This window comes from Octodon degus, unplaced genomic scaffold, assembly GCF_000260255.1.
Source record: "Octodon degus isolate 3935 unplaced genomic scaffold, OctDeg1.0 scaffold00045, whole genome shotgun sequence".
NCBI classification, from domain to species: Eukaryota; Metazoa; Chordata; class Mammalia; order Rodentia; family Octodontidae; genus Octodon; species Octodon degus.
The window spans coordinates 6,680,408-6,701,973 of NW_004524621.1; the positions used below are offsets into that span (position 1 = coordinate 6,680,408).

The following is a 21,566-nucleotide window of genomic DNA, read 5'->3' on the forward strand; positions in this document are numbered from 1 at the left end:
TTAATGAATAGAATGATTTGTTCTAATGGTGTTTGTAAATAGGATCACAAGTCCACATCTTGTACAGCAATTAACCACTAAGAAGAATATATGCAGTGCATTATTTGTTGAAACTGTACTTCCAATTTGATTTGAAACTGTCTCATTGTTATCTGTTTATCAATAAAACTTTGAAAAAAAAGGCAATGGCAAGAGAATAAAAAGACATGCCACAGACTGGGAGAAAATATTTGTAAAAGGCACATCTGATGGAGGACTGTTATCCAACATATGCAGAGAAGGGGCCAGGGAGATGGCTCAATGGAATAAGCGCTTCCCTGGCAAGCACAAGGGCCTTAGTTCAATCCCTGGTTCCAGAAAAAAAAGATGCAGAGAACTCTTAACAATAAGAAAAAAAAATGAGAAAGAAATTGAACATCAGCTTCACTAAAGAAGATGTACAGGTGGCAGATAAGGGAATGAAAAGATGCTCTACGTGATGTCAGTGTCATCAGCTGGCAACAATGAGATGTGACAGTTGCCAGTTCTGAGATGTGACAGCGCAAAATGCTAGTGATGATGTGAAGCAGTGAAAACTACACTCATTGCTGGTGGGAATGCGGAATGGCATAGTCCTTTGAGAAGACAGCCTGGCAGGTTCTTTCAAAACTAACCAGTCTTCTGATCTGACTCAGTGATCACACCCTTGGCAGCCTCCCCAGAGGAGCAGAAAATGTGTCCACACAAAACCTGCTCTTGGATATTCATGGCAGCTTTACTCATAGTTTCCAAAACCTAGAAGCAGCTGAGATGCCCTTCAGCAGGTAAATAGGTAAATAAACTAGTAGAGCCAGGCACTATAATATTAATCATTGCTAAAAAGAAATGAGCTGTTAGGACATGAAAAGGCAGGGAAGAATCTTAAATGTCTACTACTAAATAAAAGAAGCAATCTGAAAAAGATGTGTAGCTGTGCCATTTTGGAAAAAGCAAAACCATGGAAATAGTGAAGATCAGTGGGCGCCAGGATCTGTCGGAGAGTGTAAGGATGAATTCGCAAAGCACAGAAGATTTTCAGGGCATGAAACTCCTCTGTGCAAAACTGAGAGCAGTTTCCCTGCAGTGTGAAGTTGCTGCCTCTCCTCCAGGGCTCTGCATGGCCGTCTCTTTCCCTAGTTCTGGGAGCCCTGTCCTCACCTATCCTGCCATGTAGCAGCACCCGGGCAGCAGTAGACCAGACCTGTAGAGGCTGCTCCCTAGGATTGTGGCTGCCTAAGTTTGTACAAGTATGCTCTATGTACTTACAAACTATAGCTAATTGGAATCTTAAGATTATTAAGTTCATCAGTATTTGTGTTAATGGGGAAATTTAGTCCATTTTCACTTATAATCTAGTTCCTCAAACACCTCACGGATTTCTTTTTTTCCTTATTACTTTGGTCTATTCATTTTAAGATACACATGCTTAGCCAGGGAGATAGCTCAGTAGAACAAAGCACTTGCCTGGAAAATGCAAGGTCCTGAGTTCAATCCCTGGTACAGCAAAAAAAAAAAAAAAAAAAAAAAAGATACACATACTTACTTTAAAATACGAGAAGCAGGGTATGTCTTGCAGTTGATGTAAGAAAATACTGTCATTGTTTGCTTTTATCATACTTATATACAAAGAATGGGAAGACTCAACAAACTGCACATTAGAGCCATGTGTGCTTTAAATTTGCCTTTTGGGCTTTCCTTGTCTTCCTTTCTGTTGAGTGACGTGCACTGAAAATCTGTTTTGTCCTTCCGTTTTCCTCTACTTGTTTGCAAGCTCTCCATGACCTTTTTCTGTATCATGAATGTGTGTCTAATTAGGAAAGTCTACTGTACGTACACATTTTTCTCCCTTAGAACATCAGAGGGGGCCGGGGAAATGGCTCAGTGGAATAAGCGCTTCCCTGGTAAGCGAGGGCCTGAGTTCAATCCCCGGTTCTGCCAAAAAAAAACAAAAAACAAACAAACAAACAAAAAAAAAAACAACAATTTCGGAGCTGAGGAGATGGCTCAGTAGTATAAGTGCTTCCCTGGCAAGCATAAGGATCTGCATTCAATCCCTGGTTCCGCCCCCCCCCAAAAAAAAAAAGAACATCAGAAACTTAGAATACTCAAATTCTGATCTGCCATATTTGACAGCGTAAATCCAAAGTATAGTTCTTTAACAAATATTTTATCATTAAATGCCCATATTTATTGTTTGAAAAAAAGTGGACCTTCATTATAATAGGAACGTTTCTAGAATTCTAGACTGCTGACTACTTTTTCTCAATATAGATGGTCCACAACTTACAGTGCTTCAACTTACGTTACAATGGTATGAAAGCCATTGGTTGGTAACAACTGTGCTGAGAATTTAGAATGTTGACCATGTCTGGACTGACAGTATAATGGCACAATCACTCAGCGAACAGCAGTGCTCTACAGTGAGCCCAGTGGGTGAGGCAGGGTGTTGAGTAGGTTGAGCATGAAGAGCCTTGTCAGATTAGTGGGAAGGAACTCTGTCATGGGTCCAGGAGCATCTGCACACGGATTTAGCCTGCTTTGAGTCATCAGCGTCATCGTGGTCTGGACTGAGTTTGTGAGCTCTGGGGTCCGCACCCTCCACCCCACACCAGCAGTGTCAGAGCTGAGATGGGTACAGAGAAACCTCTTCTGCATTCTCGGATGCAGAGACCCTGGCTGCATCCTCTCTTCTAGCACTGTGCTCAGACCAGTGTTTTCTGCAGAGAATAGAATTGAGCTAGGAGTGGTGGGGCTCGTCTCCCAAGGTTCTTTCTTTCCCTGTGTGCCACTTTTTGCTTTTTTGCTTTTATGGAAGACCTGTGATGTATTATATATGTTTAAATTTAGCTCTTTATTTTCTTTGGGAGGGTTATTCAGAGCTACACAGTAAGAGATGGGTATCCCCACAGATGTGTCCCTTTGATTTCCTCATCCTGTCCAGGGCTCCGTGGAGTGCAAAGCTTGCTGCTTTACCTGCTGCATTACAGGGGCTGAGATGGCTGTGTTGGCAGGCACCAGATCAGCTGCAGGGGCAGAGCTGGGGGTGCACAGAAGACAGGGAAGCTTTCTGCCTTCTCCCCTGATGGTCAGGGTTGCCTGCAGGCAGTCAGCTGCCTGTTGGGCCACAGTGCCCTGGGATATGGAGTCCTCTTGCTCATGCCTGGGAAGGCTGGTGGATCTGGCTGCACCAAGTAGAGCAAGGGTGTTCCTGACCCCTAGGCATGGCCTGGTACCACTCCATAACCAAGTGGGTTGCTCAGGAGGTGATGAGATGTGCCCACACAACGTTGAAGGTGGCCCAGGCTCACCAGGTCCTGTAGCTGTCGCTTGTGTATGGCCTTGAGCCCTCCGCTAACCTGAGACATGGTGGCCAGATCAGTCTGTGCACAGACCAGTGGGACTGAGCTCTACTCTATGTCACACCCTCCTTGACACGGATCCTGCTCTTTCTAGGGCAGAGCTCCACCCTCCTTAGGAGGCTCCAAGGTAGAGTGCAGACTCCTGGCTATGGGAATCCTCCCAAGTCCTGCCCACATCGCCTCCATTGAGATGCCAACACTGATTTTGAGGGGTACATTAACCTCCGTGGGGTGGAGAAGGACTGAGCTCTGCATGTTGTGTCTGCCCTGCTGCTGACTCCTGGAATCCCAGCACAGAGGCAGGCTGTACCCTTCCCTGGCACTAGGTTTGTTCCATCCAGATCTGGCACTGCCTTAGACCTCTCTCACCCATGGCCCACTGACCTGCATGCTGACACTCTGCCAGCACGAATTTGGGGACAGCCAGTCAAGAGAGTGAAGGAAATCTAGCCCAGCAGGCACAGCAGGAGCTCACGGGTAATGGCAAAACAAGGGAAATGCACACATGGTACGGACACCCTGTGAGCTCATGGAGAGGATCCTCGGGGAAGAGAAGTCTGTTCTGAGGAAGGCTGGATGTGCATCTGGGGACAGTTTTCCTGTGAATGTGAGGGTAATGGGGCAGACAGGTTGTAGTCAATGGCCCAGCCCACCTCTCTCTGCTGTAGCCACCCTTCCTCCTGTATCTCCAAGGCAGCTGTCTTGAGTACTTGCCTGCTCCACCTGGAAGGGGCTGGGCTGGGGGCTGGGGCAGAAAGAGGACGCTGTGCATGTACAGCTGAGGATGGACCTGTGGGGTTAGCATGCGGATCCCAGGAGTTGGTGCTCCACAACAGCATCTGATCCATGGGTCTGCAGTGTGTCCATCCAAAACCATTGAGTCCCTTCTAACACAAAACCAGATCAAAGACAGGCAGGGTGGTCCATAGTCCTTGCAGAGGAAACGCTGTCCAGTCTGGCACATGTCTTACGCTACATGAGTCTTAGTTGTGAGATGCTGCATGGAATTCCACATGTGCTACTGTGGAATTTTCCTTTTTCACTGTACCCCAAATTATGTCCTTTCCCTGTGTGTCCTAGTGACACCAAGTGTGGCCTGACACCCACCACAGCTAATGCTGACACCCACCAGCAAATCCCTAGCTTTGTAGAAGGAATGAGCTGTGTTGTTGCCCAGCATGGACACAAGAGGTCACTCCCTCTGCTGCCCTCTGGGCCACAGTGGGTGTGATGACAGAGTGGTGGAGTGTTGGGTGGCTCTGATGGTCTGGGGCAGGATGGCTGGTGCACAGCGGGGCAGGCTTGCTCATCTCCCTGTAGCTGTCATGGCCATTGGCTTCTAATCCTGCTCTGGCCTGGCTCTCACTCTGGCTCTGGCTCTGGCTCTGACTCCGGCTATTGCTGTTATTCTTCAGATCTTGTGCAGTCCTGGAGACTCTCAAGGCTTCAGGGGCAGGTCCTAAGGTTTTGCACTTGCATCCTGAGAAATAGCTCCCTTCACTCAGTTGGGAACCGAGTCTGAGAGAACAGTGGGCCTTGCTCTGCTGGTGGGGCAGGGGTGGGGGTTGCGGCTACTTTGTAGCAGTTTTAAAAATAGGAACTTACTGTTGAATGCCCTGATTTCAATAATTGTACTTTTTTTTTTTTTAATATTCCAGCTTGTCTACTTAGGATAAGTCCTCTAACTTACTAAAATATCCCCCTATTGTTGCACATTCAATGAGACTTTTTATTGCAATATCTTCATGGTGATTCCATCGCTGGTGAGGTTTGTTTTTCTAGTTTTTGTTTGCTTTGGTTTGGTTTTTGTACTACCAGATTGAAGCTATGGCTTTCACACTTAAGCTATATCTCTATCCCCCTTTTTATCTTTTATTTAGAGACAAGTTGCCTACGTGGGACTTAAACTCATGCCTTAGCCTCTGAAAGTGCTGGGATTACAGGCGTGCACCACCGTGCCTGGCATTCCTTTTCCTAAGCTACATCCCGGGGTTGGGCCACATGCTGGGGCACAGCACATGCTCCTCTTCCCGGCTTCCACAGTGTTTCAGTAGCACTAATCATTTGTAAAGCACTGTTTGTGAGAGGGCTATATCAAGGTACTTTGAAAGGAACCAAAGCTGTGAAGCCATTAGAAGTTTGTCAACCAAAACCTCTACCCTGGTACAGTCCATCACAGATCTATCCAAGGCAGGTATGAAGGGCAGCAGGGAAACCAGGATCGTACCCGCTGTGTCGTCACCACAAACCCCTTCCCTGTCAACATCATCTGGGACACTCTCCTACTTAGTCTCTATGGTGAGGCCCAGTTACCATCACCATCTTGGGTGGACCTTCATTTCGCTTTTGTCCTTGAAGGACAGTTAGGGTGATGACACAAAGCTAGGTGGACAGCACCTTTCTTGGGCACTGTATGTGCCTCCTGGCTGTCCTGGTGAGGAGGAGCCAACATCAGTTCTGCTGTCTCTAGATGCCCAGGCCTGCCTCTATCAGGCCCCAGGTCTTCCCATCTTTGCCACTTCATGGGCACCCTTGGGTGGTTTCACCTGCTGCCATTTATCATCCTTCCAGACATGAGTCCCATCTTGAAAAGTCTCAGCCTACCCAAGAGTGACTTTGGCATGCTGTCCTCTCTCTGGAATGCCAGCTAGGAGCACTGGCACGATCACTCTCCTCCTTCCACATCCAGTCTTTGGCTTTCCATGCTGTGTCTATCATTCCTGGGTTGTGACCAGGCCTCCCTCTCAGCCCACTGCATTGTTCAGGTGTCCCATTCGCTGTTGACTTGTGATTCGATGTTCACTTGGGATTTTTTGGAGGGGAGCAGGGGTATTAAGCCAAAGCCTCACACACACAGGAGGATGCACCATTGAGTTACATCTTGAGCCCTTTTGAAGACAGGATCTCACTGAATTGCCCAGGCTGTCATCAATCTGCAGTCCCCCTGCTTCAGCTTCTCAATCTCATTCTGGGTGTGTATTATTGCACCCAGTTTATATGTGGCTTTTTTTTTTTTTAATGTATTTGGTATTTGGTACAGGGTCTCACTTTGCAGCTCAGACGCATAGTGATCCTCCTGTTTTAGCTCCCCAGAGCCGGGATTACAGGTGTGCACCACCACGCCTGGTCTCAGTGGTCAGCTCAGCATACCCAGGATGGGGCCAGCACACATGCATTATTTAGGATCAAACCTGGGTCCTTGCAATTGCCAGGCAGGTGCTTAGACTGCTGAGCTATCTCTCCAGCCCTGCAAGTAGCTGTTGACAGTACCTTGTCCATTTGTCGCAGTCCAGGACTCTTTGTATTTTCTGTAAACCCATCAACCGCAGTGACCTCAGGGGTGTGTTACTCTGGCTGACCTTGCACACGGTGCCTGCTCCCTGTGTGTTGGAGACTGTGGAGCAGGGCCAGGTTACTGCAGTGGCCCTCTCCAAGACACTTGAGGGCAGACCTCTCCAGGGACTGTTGGCTTTTGCCAGCATCCGAAGCAGCCTCCTTGGGAATTGTGTGTGTGTTTCTGTGTTTGTGACTTGTTAGAAATTCCAGAGAATTTTTTGTCCCTGTACTTTGGTCTGAGGCTCGTGTCCCATATATCCTGTGCCCAGGCAGGGGTGGGCTGCTTGGTCAGGGCAGGTGGGGGATGTGGATGGCCCTGTGGTGTCCTCGGATCCCAAAGCTGGGTCCCCTGTCCCAACCAGGTCTGTCCTGAAAGGACCTCTGCTAGAAACAAGGGTGGAATTTGTCACAGGCCATCTCCTTCCCTTCTTGCCTCCAGCCTCTGTTACCCGTGTGGCAAGAGTAACGGGCGGAGCCTGCAGTCAGATGGCACCTGGTGCTACTTCCCTGTGAAGTTGGTCAGCAGGTGGCTGCACTCAGCTGGGCCTTCCCCTCAGGACCTGACAAGGCTGCAGGGAGGACATCTGGTACAGCAGTGAGGCTCACTTCCTCACCTGTGTTCTCTCCCAAACCCTCCTGCCTTGTGTCCTGTCACCTGCTGTGTGAGTGGTTTTACCATCACGCCTCAGGCTCAGGTGTCCTGTGCTGGGCAGCCCTCAATATGAAGAACAGAAAATGGGTCCCCATGTGGAGCAAAGCTAGGGGCCCAAGGGGGCTACACAGGGGCTGAGAAGGACATCCTTGGGTCCCATGTTGAGGTCCTAACTTCCAGAATGGAACTGTGCCATGCTGTACCCAACCCTGCCACCAAGGGGCTCATCTTGACCAGAGGCTGGGCCTGGCCCTATCATGCCCTGTGAGCCTGCAGCCCACAACCCCAAGCTCCTAGCCCTTGACCCTAACCTGGGTACAATGGGCATGGGTGCCAGCAGCACCCACATCCAGACACTAGGACTCACATCCTGCCCAGCTGGGGCCATCAGTCCTCAGTCACCCCTGGGGACACTTGGCCCTTCCTAACACTCAGCTTTGGGCTCCTGGGATCCCCATATCTCACTTCCAGCTCTCCCTCACCTCATGCATAGGGTTTTCTACTCTCTCAGATAAATTGAGATAAAAGTGGCTGAAGTTTCTAGCACTCTGATCTGACTTGTCCCTTGGGCCATAGAGCACTATGGACCATAGCCACATGGCCCCCTCATCCCTGTGGTGACCCCAACTGTTGCTCTACCTGCTTCACTCTTGCTGGCCAGCTGCAAGCCTTGCCCTGGCTCCTGCAGCCTTTGCCACCACCCAGCACAACATTCCTGTTGTGCCTCTTTCCTGAGGACGCTACCCACATGGCTTACACCGTCCTCTCCACAGCCACAAGATGGGTCATCTTCAGTTTCCTACAGTCGCGATGTCCTTGCTTCTCAATAGCCAGCAGACAGGAAACAGAACACTGGGTGCTGTGGATGACAAGGGGTTGATGTCCCCTAGGAGCAGGCCCAAGCCACATGGTATCCCGACAGGGACCTAGGGCTGCATCATCCACCTGTTAGTCAGCGCTGTTCTGCCAGCCTGACTGCCATCTGCTTCTGGGCACTCTGAGGTCACCCATAATGCTATGTGACAATGACACCATGCTCCACACTTTATAAGGAGAGAGACAATATGACCCTAACTGTCTGCAGTCCTCAGCCTACAAAATTCCAGGTGTAAGAAAAGCACCATTTCTAGGTTTACAGCTTTCTACAAAATTTATTTTATTAATATTTGAATGTACAAATGGAAAAGAATAAATATGTGATCACTCTACCTGGCAACCTGAGTGATACCATGTGGAGGCTCTGCCGGTGCCTGGGGATGGGACACAAGGATTTGCCAGCTCTGCACAAGGGAAGAAGGCATGGGGAGTGGCTGTGCGGTGTGTGACAGCACTGGTGAAGTCCTGCAGGGGCATGGGGACTGCAGGCCTGAGACTGCACTGGCCCTGCCCACTCTACCTACAGTGGCCTACAAGTGTCCCTACTGGTGGCAGTGAAGACTGGAAAAGGAGTCCTGTGAAGTGGGACAAAGAGCTACTGGTGAAGCAGCTTATCTCCGATGTAGCCTCCGAGGTTGGTGTGACTGTCACTTCTCACTTCTTGGCAGTTAGCAGCGGGCCTGGAAGGCCAGTGTCCCCCAGGAGAGTCGAGGACACCATATTTCCCATGTGGACAGAGGGAGTGACAGGCCTATCACCTCATTCTCCCTGGTGCTTGGTGAGTATAGTGTGGGCAAGTCTCACGCTTTCTAGGTCACCCCAGGAGACAACAGAGGCACACACTTAGAGGCCTCCCTCAACTCTGCAGCCACCTGTGACAGGGTGGCCACTGTCACATCATCCTTATTGTGCCCAGCAATAGCTGAGAAGCTCCTGCATTTTGGTCAGCATACAGGTGACATGTGGCCACAGCTGAAGGATGCCCTGGGCCGGGGCACCACCTGGTCATGTCGCCCAGGATTGGCACTACCTCTGCTGCACGTTCTTGGCAGCTGGTGCACAGACACCCTCAGTATGCGATCTTCCAGTGGGTGGGCTGCTCACACGCTTTCTCCTGGTCACCGCAAAACCGGTTGTACGTTGTCTTGGGATCAAATCCCAAGATTTCTCTTTCCTCATGAATCCGAAAGGAAAACGTGGAGACTGATGTGCCAATGAAAAACCTGCAGAACAAAGAGGTCCCTATAGTCACAGGGCCAGCAGGTGCTGGAGTGTCACACAAGGAGGGGAGGGGCCCTTGACACCTGTACCCAGGGGCTCTGCCAGGACTTCAGTCCTACAGGCCATGCTAGGTACAGATGGACACATGTGGCTTAGGCCACTGGAGAGCCTTGCTCTGGTGTCTGCAGGTGCAAGCTGCTCTGCCTGGAATGCGCTGGTCCCTACCTGTGAGGGCACCAGTGATCAATTCACCTGAGATGTTTCTGCAGTACAGTTGTAGGCTCAGCAGTGGACGTGACTGCAGGGTGTCTGCAGCTGCGGGTGCCCTTCCCCCTCAATGCCCTACATGGAGGCCGTGGAACTTCCTCGAGACCCCAAGGGAAGAGGGGAAGTGCAAGTTCCAAGCTCTCCAGAGCAGCATTTGGGCCCCTGGACACTGCCAGCCACTGTGTACCACACATAGCAGGCCCTGAGGATAAAATGCCCACGTTCTGCCTGCTGGCAGGCAAAGGGGCCTTGCTGCTGGGGGCAGCACTAGCAGCTTCAGAGCCTAGAAGTGTCAGAGCCAATGGAGACCCCCTCAGGCTATAACCTAAAAACTAGCATGTGCATACACCTGGGTCCGCCCTGTAGTGACCATGCTCACGTCTTCCTTCAGACTTGAGCCTGCCAGTCCCAGCTCTGGTCTCCTGCACATGGTAATCAAGGTTGAGCCTGCCTCTGAAGCCTGAGACCCCAGCACAAGTCCCCACACTCCTGGCTGTGTCTTTAGGATGCCAGCCACACCACAGACGGGCAACTATCAGGGCAGGGCTCAGGAGTAAGGGTAAGGTGAAAGGAGAGGGGAGGCCTAAGCTGAACACTGCAAGACTCAGGAAGGCAGTGAGAGCCAGGACTGGCAAGGAAACCAGGAAAGTATGCACAGAGGTGAAATCTATGCTAAACGAGAGCATGCTGTGAATGTGGCCCCCAAGCAAAAGCATAGGTTGGCACCTGGCGTGTGCGCAAATCCACTGATCGATGATGGCGATGCCCCCATCCTTGTACAGTTCCAGCTCCTCCCAGGTGGGTTCAAACCTCACCATGTCAGGCAGCAGCCTCTTCAGCTCTTCCTGTTCTGTAAGGAAGAGGAAAGGCTGACGCTGGGTAACCTGGGTAAGGACAGACACACGGACACGTCTGGGCAGAGTCTGTAGCCTGTGTCTCCAGCTGCGGGGGAAGAGGTGAGGACACGGCCTGGCTTTGCCCTTAGGAGCTACACAGGATGATGACATGTGCCAGGTCTGCCAAGTGTTTAATCAGGGGCCAAAGGGACAAAACAGACTCACTGTTCAAATCCCCCTACCCTTCCTGATGGCATCCGTGGCCACAAACACCATGGGCAGCTGGTGAACCGTCATTAGGCTGCGGATCTTCCTGGCGGCACCCTCCAGGCTGGGCACGTCCTCCCTGTGTCCCCAGATAAAGTCCTTCCTTCGCAGGTGGACGGCAAGGTATGGGCCTCCGAGGGAGGAGCCCAGCTTGACCTAACAAAGGATGAAGGTGAGAGCTACTGCAACGTAGCATCTGGAGATGGGAAGGGGATGAGTGTCACCCACAGTGTCCTCCACAGCATCCCCTCCAGAATCGGGGGGGGGGGGAAGATCACTTCCTAAAAGAGGCACTTAATTACCATACATCCTATTGTCTGAGTGAAAAAACAGTAGGTGGAACTCTGGGGGCAAATACTTTCTACTGAGGGCTTCTTCCCAGTAAGGACTATCCAAGCATAGCACTAGGATTACTCCAGCAATGCCCTTTGGAAACAGCCCAGACATCCCAGAGAACACAGGGTCTGCTATACAATATTAGCAAAAGGCACCAGAAATAAAAGCATCAGTGTAAAACTACACCTTGGAGGAATTAAGATTTCCAATAAATACTTTAACCACTCAAAAAATTTAAAAGGATGTCACGGGGCCCAACAGTGCTCTGCTCCCACTGCTGTCCTTGACATCAGCCTGCATGTTTTTAAAATCTCACTGCGTGCTAAGAACCCTTCGGGCTGGGGCCTGCTGTAATGTCCTAACTTTACTCAAGAGAGCACCCGAGACAGGCTCAGAGGAGAAGCCATGCCCAGGCACTCGGGGAGGCCAGTCACTACCCTGATTTACACCTGGGACACAGCAAAGCATCCTCAAAAGAGGTAAAGGATGGTGTGTCAGGCCTGCTCGGACTCCTCAGCGCTGGGGGCATGGGGCTTATTACCTTCAGCTTTGTCCAGTCTTCCTCCGTAGGGGCGCCATCCATAGCATCACTAGAGTTGAGGAACTTGTTCCGGAACTCGTCTCCCGCCACCCGCAGATGCTTGGCAAACACCATACTCCGCCGGGTCTGCAGAGGGGTCCAGCTGCACACTGTGTGGCCTTGCAAACAGGCTGTAGGCCACCATCCCACCCAGTACTACCTGAGCCATCGGCACAGGAGCTGGTCATTGAGGACAAGGCTGCTCAGCCCCTCCAGCTGGGCCCTCGGTCTCTCCCTGCCTTTCCAGTCCCAGGCTGAACACCACCCTCAGCCTCTGAGCAGCACTGCTGCCGGTACCAGGGAAGGCTCCAAGTAAGATTGCTTCAAGTGGAGCTGCCCCACCCCAGGCCACCTGCAAGACTCTGCAAGAGCCTGTGTGCCACCATCCACCTCAGACCCACCTGGCTCCCAGTGTCAGGCTTCTTATCTTGGCCAAACTGAGCAACTACATCTCCTTTCCAAGCCAGACACCTGCTTTATAAGCTATGGTCAAGGCAAAAGGTCCCTCAGAGGCAGCTCTGGCCAAACCAACCACTCAGGCTGACTCTGGTGTCCTTAGCTATGACCAAGGGCACATCTCCTAGCAAAATGGGTCCCAGCAGTAAGGGCTTAGTGCAGCACAAAGCCTACCTTGCCCAACTAAAGGGGGAATCAGCATAAAGCTCTAAGCTCTCTCCACTGATGGAGCAGAAGGGAGGAGAGGACAGTTCCAAGGCTGGCTGCCACTCAGCAGGCAGGGGCCACTGTGTTCTCGAGACCCTGAACCCATGGTGGGGTCCATATCATGCGGCACAGCTGCCTACCAGGACTTCTGCTCCCAGGGAAGGGGAGATGCAGCTCGGTGCCCAGCCTGGGGCTCCTGAGAGCTGTCACCTCAGCAACAGAAGGAAGAGCTACTGTTTCAGATGTCCACAAACTACACATGTTCACACAGTGGGAACAAAGGAGAAAGGCAGCCCTTAGAAAACACTCACATCCCAGTATTCTTTTCCTCCATAGTGGTCGTGAAGCAGGTTTTCAGCTCTGTCTAACATCACAGACCTAGAAGAGTTTAAGGACTGTCACAGTTAAATGTGATTCTGAGAGCCCTGCAAGGAGAACCAGGGGCCAGGGAAACCTGAAGGAAAGTCAGCAGAGGACCAAAGCAGGTGTGCCTGGGCAAGTTGGGGACTGAGAGGCAGTGGAGGGACAGAAAAAGGAAACAGACAGGTTAACAACATATATGACAAGGGAGTTCTTTCAGAAATACAAAGATGAGGGCTCAGCGGACTAAAGCACCTGCTTAGGCAGCCACAGGGGCTGGGTGTTCAATCCCCAGCACTGAGATGGCAACTGAGATTGGGCGGGTGGGGTGTGCCTATAATTTCAGTGTTTGGGAGGCTGAAAACAGGAGAATCACTATGAGTCCGATCTATGTAGTGAGACCCTACAGACTGTGTGCTAAATATAAAAAACAAACAAACAAACAAACATAGTTCAACATTAGAAAAGTCATCACTTAAGTTAACAGTAAGGACAGCATAGCAGAAGCCACAGGGCATATGTTCATGCCTACACCTATGACAAAACCACCTTCATGCAAGGACATGGTCACCCTCTCCTGGACATATGTCTTGGGCTCATGGTAGTACCCTGCGTGCAGTGAGTCCTCCATCTGCACCTCCAGCAGCAGGCAGGGCCTCAGTGCCACTGAATGCCCAGCTTCTGTCCCAACAGCAGCTGGAAAGGTGGTCATAGTACCTGCATGGGCACAGTGGGCATACCCAGCCTTCATTCCGACCAGCATGAAAGCTGGAATCAGACAACAGTGGTGGTGAACCTATGGTATGAGTGTCACAATGGGCATGCAAAGCCCTCCGTCAGCATACAAGCCAAGTATTTGTTTTTTCTAAACTAAAATCTCAAGGGCTGACCAAATAGCTCAGCAGATTAAAGCGCCTGCAAGCAGGCGCAGGGCCAGGGGTTCAATCCTCAGGACTGCCGTGCTGTCCCCATCCATGGGACTCACTGACACAGCAATTGAGCCTGGGTGTGGTGGCACGCGCCTGTAATCCCAGCTCTTGGGAGGCTGTCAACAGGTGGATCACTCTAAGTCCGATCTAGTAGTGAGACCCTGAACACCCTGTAGACCCTTCCCTAAAATACAACTATAAAAAAAAAAAATCTCAGTATTTAGGTTTAACTGCAGCATTGGCACTTGATAATAAGTGGATTTTGAGTTGCAGTCTGGGCACTCAGTCTCTAAAAGGTTTGCCATCACTGATCCAGAAGAAAGACTTTAGGAGACCTGGAAGGAGCAGCTGGCATTAAAAGACCTGGAAGCTCCCAGAAACAGCGTGACTGATTTAACTACAAAAGAAAAAGTGGTACAAGTCTAAACTGGTGCTTTAAGGAGTTAACATTTCAAAGGGCTTTTTTTTTTTTTTTTTTTTTGCACATGTGAGTTTAATTTATTTCACTTAAGAGTATGTTCTTTAGTTGCATCCATCAAAGGGCTTTTAAATGTACTCTTCCTCTACAATCAGATGGGCACAGACAAGAAACCAGAGAGCCCCGTCTCACAGGTCAGAGCCCAAGAGCCAGCGTGTGCTGGAGAACAGCTCTGTGGGCCCCACAGGACAGGCACCAGCCACGTGGGCTCCAGGTGTGGCCCCCATTCCTGTGCCTGTAGGGAACGAAGGTGTTTCTACACAGTTTTTCCTATTCGTGACAGCTCAGACCTGGAGCCAACAAGGGCCACCCACCTGGGAAGGCTCAGTTCTCTAGTGCTGGTACAGAGTCAACCCCACAGTCAGTGGCGACTGCTGCATCCCCACAGTGAGGTGGGGGAAAGCTAAACACCACACATGGAGAGCAGGAGCCGGCATCTGTCTGGCTTTAATAACAGGAGACAGCATGCACAGGTCGGGGTGGGGTCAGAGGCAGGCTGCGTGGGTGGAATGCGCTTCTGCTTCATCACAGAGGAGACCTATGCAGCGCAAGCGGCTACAATAGTCTGGAGGGACCGGGCCCTACACAGCTTCCTCTCTGCCTGCTGAGCCTGCCTTAGAGCTGCACCCATTTCCTTTGTTGTATCTGGCTCTGTAGCCCTGACATCTTGCTGACACAGCGACAACGGGGTGGTCTTAGCTGATAACATTTTGCTCTGGTGCACATCACTCACTACCTTTGTCTCTGCTGAGGGTGCTGGGCGTCTGGTCCGATTCCACTGATGTGCTGCCCCAGGTCTGGGTACACACATGGCATGCGTAAGACAGTGCCTTTTCCAGCTCTGCCCAGACAGTCCAGCCATGGCTCTCCTTCCAGCAGTGCCAGGGCCAGTGCTCCCCCGACACGGGCCAGGCACATTTCATGCCTGCCTCCAGTTCTGCCTCTCCTTCCAGGCCATGCCCTGCCTTTGGCTCACTCTGTTGCAGGCTGCCTGTCCTTTGCTTCTGACCTTGAGGAGCTTGGTCTTCGGTGGGTGCAAGTCTTCCACCTTAACATACTGAGGCAGCTGGTCTTCCTGCAGTGCTGTTTAAGGTAGCAGCGCAGGCCTGTGAGAGCTGTCGGCCTTAGGCCTTCTGCCTAACCTGGGGCTCATGGGGCACACAATGACCCTCACAGTCCCTCCTGCCCACTGCCCAGCAGAGGCGCTGCCCCCAACCTTGCTCCTGCTATAGTTGCACCCAGGCAGAGCTCTCAGTACCCAAAAGAAAAAAAATATTAATAATAACTTGGTCTTGGGCAATGGGAAAGTCTGCTGCAGGGGACTCCAGGGAAAGTGACATGGGTACACAAAGGGTATCTGCCTTCAGGGTCCTCACGCTCCCACAGCCACTTGGAGCCTGCAGCAACTCCAAGGACTCCAAGGAACACAGCACTTAGATGTCCTCCAGACAGAGGTCACAGGCTCCCAGGGCTGCACTGCCACCTAGTGGCGGGGGAGAGGGACTGCCCTCCCCTGCAATGGCTGTGTAGTCACTGCACACTTCCTTTTTTTTTAATTATTTGTGTGTGTGTGTGTGTGTGTGTGTGTGTGTGTGTGTGTGTGTGTGTGTGGCCAGCTCAGCCCACCAGGGGGCGGGGCTGGCTGGCATGTGGTGCTGGGGGATTGAACCGTGGTCCCTGTGCTTTGCTAAGCTTGTTCTAAGTAGGTGCTTTAGACCACTGAGCCATCTCACCAGCCCACTGCACACTTTCTGACACCCAGACCAGAGAGGTAGGTATGCTAGGCTGCCCAAGTGCTGAGCCAGCAGGGTCCACCACTCAAGCTGCTGACTTCACTCTTCTACACTTGGCCTCAGCCCTCTTGCTGGGCACCTCTCTGCTCTACTCCTGGGCTGCTCTTCCGGCCCACATCTGGCTAGCCCCACAGGCCCAATCATCTTAAGGAGACTGTGGCGGGGACTGGTGTGAATCCTGCTCCTGCTGCCTGGTACTGAGGTTCAGCCAGCATCCCAGGGGCAAGGCTATGCCCATACACACAGCTCGCCAGGCCCCAGACCTCGGCCGCCTCCAGCTTCTGGAATTTTCTGCAGCCAGTGAAGTGTTGGACAAAGCTCAGGGGACTCACCGGGCTGACGTGTTCTTCAGCAGCAGAGGGGCCACAACAGATGCTGAACCTTGGACAGAGAGGCAGGAGACATTCAAGCCCCGGGTTTCTTCGTAGCCCCAGAACCAGCCCCTGAAAGAGGAAATCTCGTGTCATACACACTCACAGGAAGAAAGTGAGCTCATTTACATCTGAGTGGATGCACTGGATCCACTCACTGCTTTCCCTGGGAGCAGCTCACATGGACATGGACGTTTTTATGAAAACAACTGAGACTCTAGACTGAGCACTGAGAGACAATCTGTGAGCTGAGGAAGAGCAGAACAGAAGCTAGCCCACACCTCAACACCAGCAGAAAAGCGCCTCTCCCCTCAGATCAGCTGAAATGCTACACAGGGAGGAGGGTGAGAGACACAACCTATCTTTGTGGAGGTTAACTGAGACCTGAGCCTCAGATGGTGACTGACATCATAAGCTAAGACCACCAACCTCATGCTATGCTCAAGTGCATTAAGAAAAGGCAGTGAAGCCAAGTGTAGTGGCCCATAACTGTATTCCCAGCTGCTAGGGAGGCTGAGCCAGGAGGACAAATTGGACCCCAGCCTGGTAAACTTTGTGAGACCCTGTCTCAAAGGATCAAAAGGGCTGAGACCATAGCTCAGTGGTAGAGCACTGGCCCAGCAAGCACAGGCCTTGGGTTCAAGGCCTAGCACTGCAAAATAAAAGAGGTAAGAGCTGAGTGTGTCTTGGACAGAGGTCTTTACAACAGACCCAGTCCCCTCGTCTGTGATATGGCATGACGTGGCCTCTACCAGCCTGGGCCTCAGGATAGTGAGCAACATGAGCTGAGTGTGGTAAGCCTGAGCCCACAGTGCTACCTGTAGTACTCATGCTTGTCCTGGGAGTAGAGCAGCGGGTCAATGCAGGGACGTGCGTCCACCTTCTCCTCCCAGGTGCCTTCCTTCCAGCCTTCTGCATAACCCTGCAGGACGTACACGTGGTCGATGAAGGGCCCACCAGACTCTGAGGAAGAGCAGAAGAACAGTGCAGCAGTGACCACCAAAAGCTGTCACACAGACTCTCATGCTCTCTTTAGAACTGCCTGGTCCCCAGAGGACCAGAGGAAGGTGTAGGGGGATCAATGTCATCAGCACATAGGCCTGGAGGGCAGTAGGGCGCACAGCAGGATGGCCCGTCTCTGCCCAGGTCCCTGCATGGTGCCCTTTGTTCTTCCTATGCCCAGTGCTCAACCTCACTCCTCTGCTGAGAACCTCCTCCCTCTGCTCCTGGGCTGCTTCCATGCATGTCCACCCAACACCCAGTGGCCCATACACTCTACTAATATCCCACTTGCTAGCTCCCCCTTGAAGGCCTCCAAGAGGGCTGGTGTCCCCTTGTCCGCTGTTTCCACTCACAGTGGAGGAACCACCTGCCACATATGAGTGCCAGTCAGGACCTTCTAGAGAAGGGGTGAACATAGCTGGCTAAGAGAAACCAGTGAGATTCAGCGGTTTCATTCAGGAGCAGCTGCATGGCTGTGGTCCAAGGATCCTGCTCCCTCAGGGCTGAGAGGAAGGGAAGGTGCTAAAGGGCAGGCATCATGCTGGACCTGTCACAAGTGCCATCCCACATGGCCATCTGCACTCAGCAGGGGCCCAGCCAGCTTAAGATGGGTTGCAAGGAAGCCAGTGTCTGCTTGGGAGTCTGCAGTACAGGCTCTGTTTCCTCATGTGCTCCAGATGGAAGGATGTGGGGACAAGGGGAAGGGCAGCCTTGTCATTTCCAGGTGTCACACACTACCCTGCTGAGCACCCAGACCACATCTTTCCCACCCTGAGAAAACTGGGCCTTATAGGGAGGCAAGGAAAAGACAGATTCTTAGATCCTTGGACCGTGATTCAAACCAGGGTCTGAGTTCGAGTATTCTCTAGGTTGAAGCCAGGCAGCCTGCCTACCCAACCGCAGCTCATTTTCCAGCATATGTGAGCACACGTAAAAGGTGGGTAAGAGGGGTGCAGGCCAAAAACAAGTTTCATGAGGTTCACAACTGCATCCCAGCCTGAGTGAGAACATCAGAAGATACTCTCCGAGCATTTGTAGTCCCAGTGTTCCCAGAGGCCCAGCCAGCTTGATGGGTTGCGAGGAAGTCAGTGTCTGCCTGGGAGCCTGCAGTGCAGGCTCTATTTCCCCACGTGACAAGATCCATGGGGCAGCCAGACCATGAAGGAACCACCTGTGAAGAGCCCAGGCCTAGGGGCAGAGCCTGTGCACGGTGAGAACATGGTGAGCCACGCATATCGGCCACTGCATGCAGGCCTCTCCAGGAAACCTTCCCTCTCCCTTTGGGGCCTTGTAGCCAAAGCCAGTTAGCTCTAAATACTTTTGTTCTAAGAAAAGCTTTATTCCTGTCAGAAAAACCGAAAAGAAAGGAGGAAACAGCAGGAAGCTAAACAAGAGGTATTCCACAGATGCCGTCAAGCACATCAGACAGCCTCTTGGCCTTTCAGGGGCGCATCCTTCCGGGACAGCACCCCAGGCCGCTGCTTTCACACCAAGCTCTGGATGCACTGGCTGCTTCCATGCACGTCAGCCCTATTTGCCTAGAGAAACTGGGAAAGCACTGCACTGCAGCCGGCCTGAAGGTAAAACTGGTGGACAGGGTGGAGTGCCCCGCTGGAGTGAACCTCTAGGTCTCTGCTACATCACGGCCCCCGAGGCCTCACCTGCAATGAACTGCTCATACTCGATGACGGGGATGTTCCTGTTGAGACTTGGAAGATCAAAAAACTCAGACCAGGGAATCCGGATCTGGTGGATGTCGGGACTCTGCCAGTGATAGAGGCGGCCCCATGGGGGCAGGACGAGCACCCATTCCTCAGTCTTCAGCAGTGTCTTTAGCAGGGAAGCCACGCGGATATAGACATCTCTGCGGAGGTTGAAGCCTTCTGGGGGGTTGACATCGTACAGGAGATACCTGGACAGGAGGCACATGTGGTTCCTGAGCACCAGGCCCTGCACAGGACCCCAGCTTCGGCTTCACTCACAGTGCCTCACTTCCCACTATTTCTAGTTTCCAAGTGAGGCAGCAGCCAGTTTCTTTGTGGCGATTATTTGCAGAGCCCCCAAGTAAAAAGAGCAGCTATCCTAAGGCCCATTAATATGCAATGCCAGTGAAATCTCAGAATCACTGTTCTTAAAAGTCCTCCAAGTGCATGATCTAAAGACCCCTTTGAGCAATCACTGAGGGACCAGAAGGGCAGTGGTTTGTGTGTTAAATCTACTGATAGTTCCTGTGCCAGGAGTTAAAGCTAGAAGTGCTTTTTAATTCCGTGAAAAAGAATGCCTTGCATGTGAATAAGATAGTTTTTTGAAACATTTCAACAATGTTTCAAAACAAGTAAGGAGGGAAATGACTGGTGATGTTACTGATTTTTGCAGATTTCTTTGGGGTCCAGCAATCGCTGGGCTCTCCTGTTCTACTTGCAGTCAGCCTCGATATCATAGGTGAGGTGTCCTGGAATGAATGAGTCAGGTTCAGATCACTCTGGGGTCTCCGACACTGGGAATCGGTTCGGCTGTGCTGTGACCCTCCATGCCAATCCTGTCGCAGCCTCCCTGGGTATTCGCTAGGGTATCACCATCCCCAATATCCATATGGGCAAGGCCATGAAGTCCCATCTGTGCCAGGACCCTAACTACCCAAGTGGGGGTGCAGGTCGGGCCACGCCCACTGCAGATGGGGAAGTTGGTGGAAAGGCCAGACCTTCACCGGCTGACCCCAGGCCCAGCGACCGTACCTGCTGACTTAGATCCCAGTCCCGTTAAGCACGCGTGGACACAGGGACCCGCTTACCGTCTGCGGGACGCCACTCCCGAAAGAATGTCCGCAGCCGACTGGCCGGGCCAGAACTCCTCGCCCGAGGCCAAGACCAGCGGCCAGGACGCTGCCTGGACCAGCAGACACAGGACGGCGAGCGCCGCCATGGCCCCGGCGGCCACGCAATTCCGGCGGCCCCAAGCCCGTCCCGGAAGCGCGCACTTGTTCCGCTCTCCTCCACCCCTGCCCTTGTTCCGCCCCCGCCGCCGCCTGCGCGTCCCCTGTAACCATGGCAACGCAGGGGGTGTACAGACTGCGTCCTTGCGCGCGTGCGCTGTCTTCGGGTTTTCCGGGTACGCGCGCCTTTGGGGCCTGCGCTGTTTTCCTTGGCGCGGGATAATGGGCGTAGCCCCGGGTGCTAGCAGGTGCGGGAGGGCGGCTTGGTGATCTGGGTAGCCCGCCTGTGTGGATGCGAGTCTTCCTGGGGTGACCCCCCCCCCCACCTGCCTCTTGTGCGGCTGTGACCATGGGACAATGATGCGGGCGGCGACAGGAAAGCGTCCTTGTCGGCTCAGCCCGGGGTTAAGGACGCCTTCCGGCTCGCGCGTTCCTGGGCATGGGGTCCCCAGCCCAGACACCATCCAGGGACTCCCCCCATATTCCACATACCCTAACCGCCGACCTCCTCTAGACCTTTTACCTGGTCAGGAGGCTGGCTGTGGACTGCAGATTATGCTATAAGGAGCTTGCTCTGAGGATTTGCTGTGAACACCCACATCAGCGTCTCACGTTCCCTGCGCGTCCCTGGGGTAGGCCTGCAGCTGGCTATTCTCCACCTACGAGACACCTGTTTCTGGTCAGGACACAGAAAGGCAGGGGCAGGGCACGTTTTTTTAAAGAGATAAACTATGTCCTGTGCTCTGCATGTATCAGAATTAGAGACACAGGTGGTGGAGACTCCTCTCTTGAAGACTGCATCAGCCTCTCCTCTAACCCTCAGGTACACAGTGGAGGACCCTGCCTCAGACACTTGGGACCAAGTGCTCCAGGCTGGCTTTCCTGTGCACTGAGGGGCTGGGGCCCTTCTGTGTGGCCCTCTTGCCTGAGGATTGAGTTTTCCCAGCCCTTGAACACAGAGGCTTTCCTGGATATCTTCTGAGGCTCTCCCACCAGGAGCCCCGGGCAGGTTGCACAGCTCTGGGACAGCAGCCTAGCTTGGCTGTGTTGACTGTCACCCAGCAGCAGAGGAGGCATCGAGATTTCTGGGGATGTGTTCTTGCTTCCTTTGCAATCTGGAAGTCCTGGGGCTAAGGAGACCACTATGAAGTGGCTCTGAGCAGGATTTAATTTTTTTTTTTTTTTTTTTTTTTTTTTTTAAGGAACCAGGGATTGAACTCAGGCCCTTGCGTTTGTCAGGCAAGCACTTATTCTAGTGAGTCATCTCCCTGGCCCCAGGATTTAATATTA

The 21,566-nt window shown here is 52.2% G+C and overlaps 1 protein-coding gene across 1 annotated transcript; it reads right to left on the bottom strand.

Moving 5' to 3' along the window:
* Window positions 1-8,502: 8,502 nt before the first annotated feature.
* On the bottom strand, window positions 8,503-20,303 carry Pofut2 (protein O-fucosyltransferase 2). Its single transcript, XM_004631806.2, has 9 exons — window positions 20,136-20,303; window positions 19,006-19,256; window positions 17,161-17,305; window positions 16,304-16,414; window positions 12,723-12,789; window positions 11,710-11,835; window positions 10,808-10,988; window positions 10,456-10,579; window positions 8,503-9,464 (listed from the first exon to the last, which is right to left on the bottom strand). Exons 1-9 carry the CDS (start codon window positions 20,264-20,266, stop codon window positions 9,311-9,313), a joined length of 1,290 nt encoding a protein of 429 aa, XP_004631863.1. The 5' UTR covers window positions 20,267-20,303; the 3' UTR covers window positions 8,503-9,310.
* Between the last annotated feature and the right edge of the window lie 1,263 nt (window positions 20,304-21,566).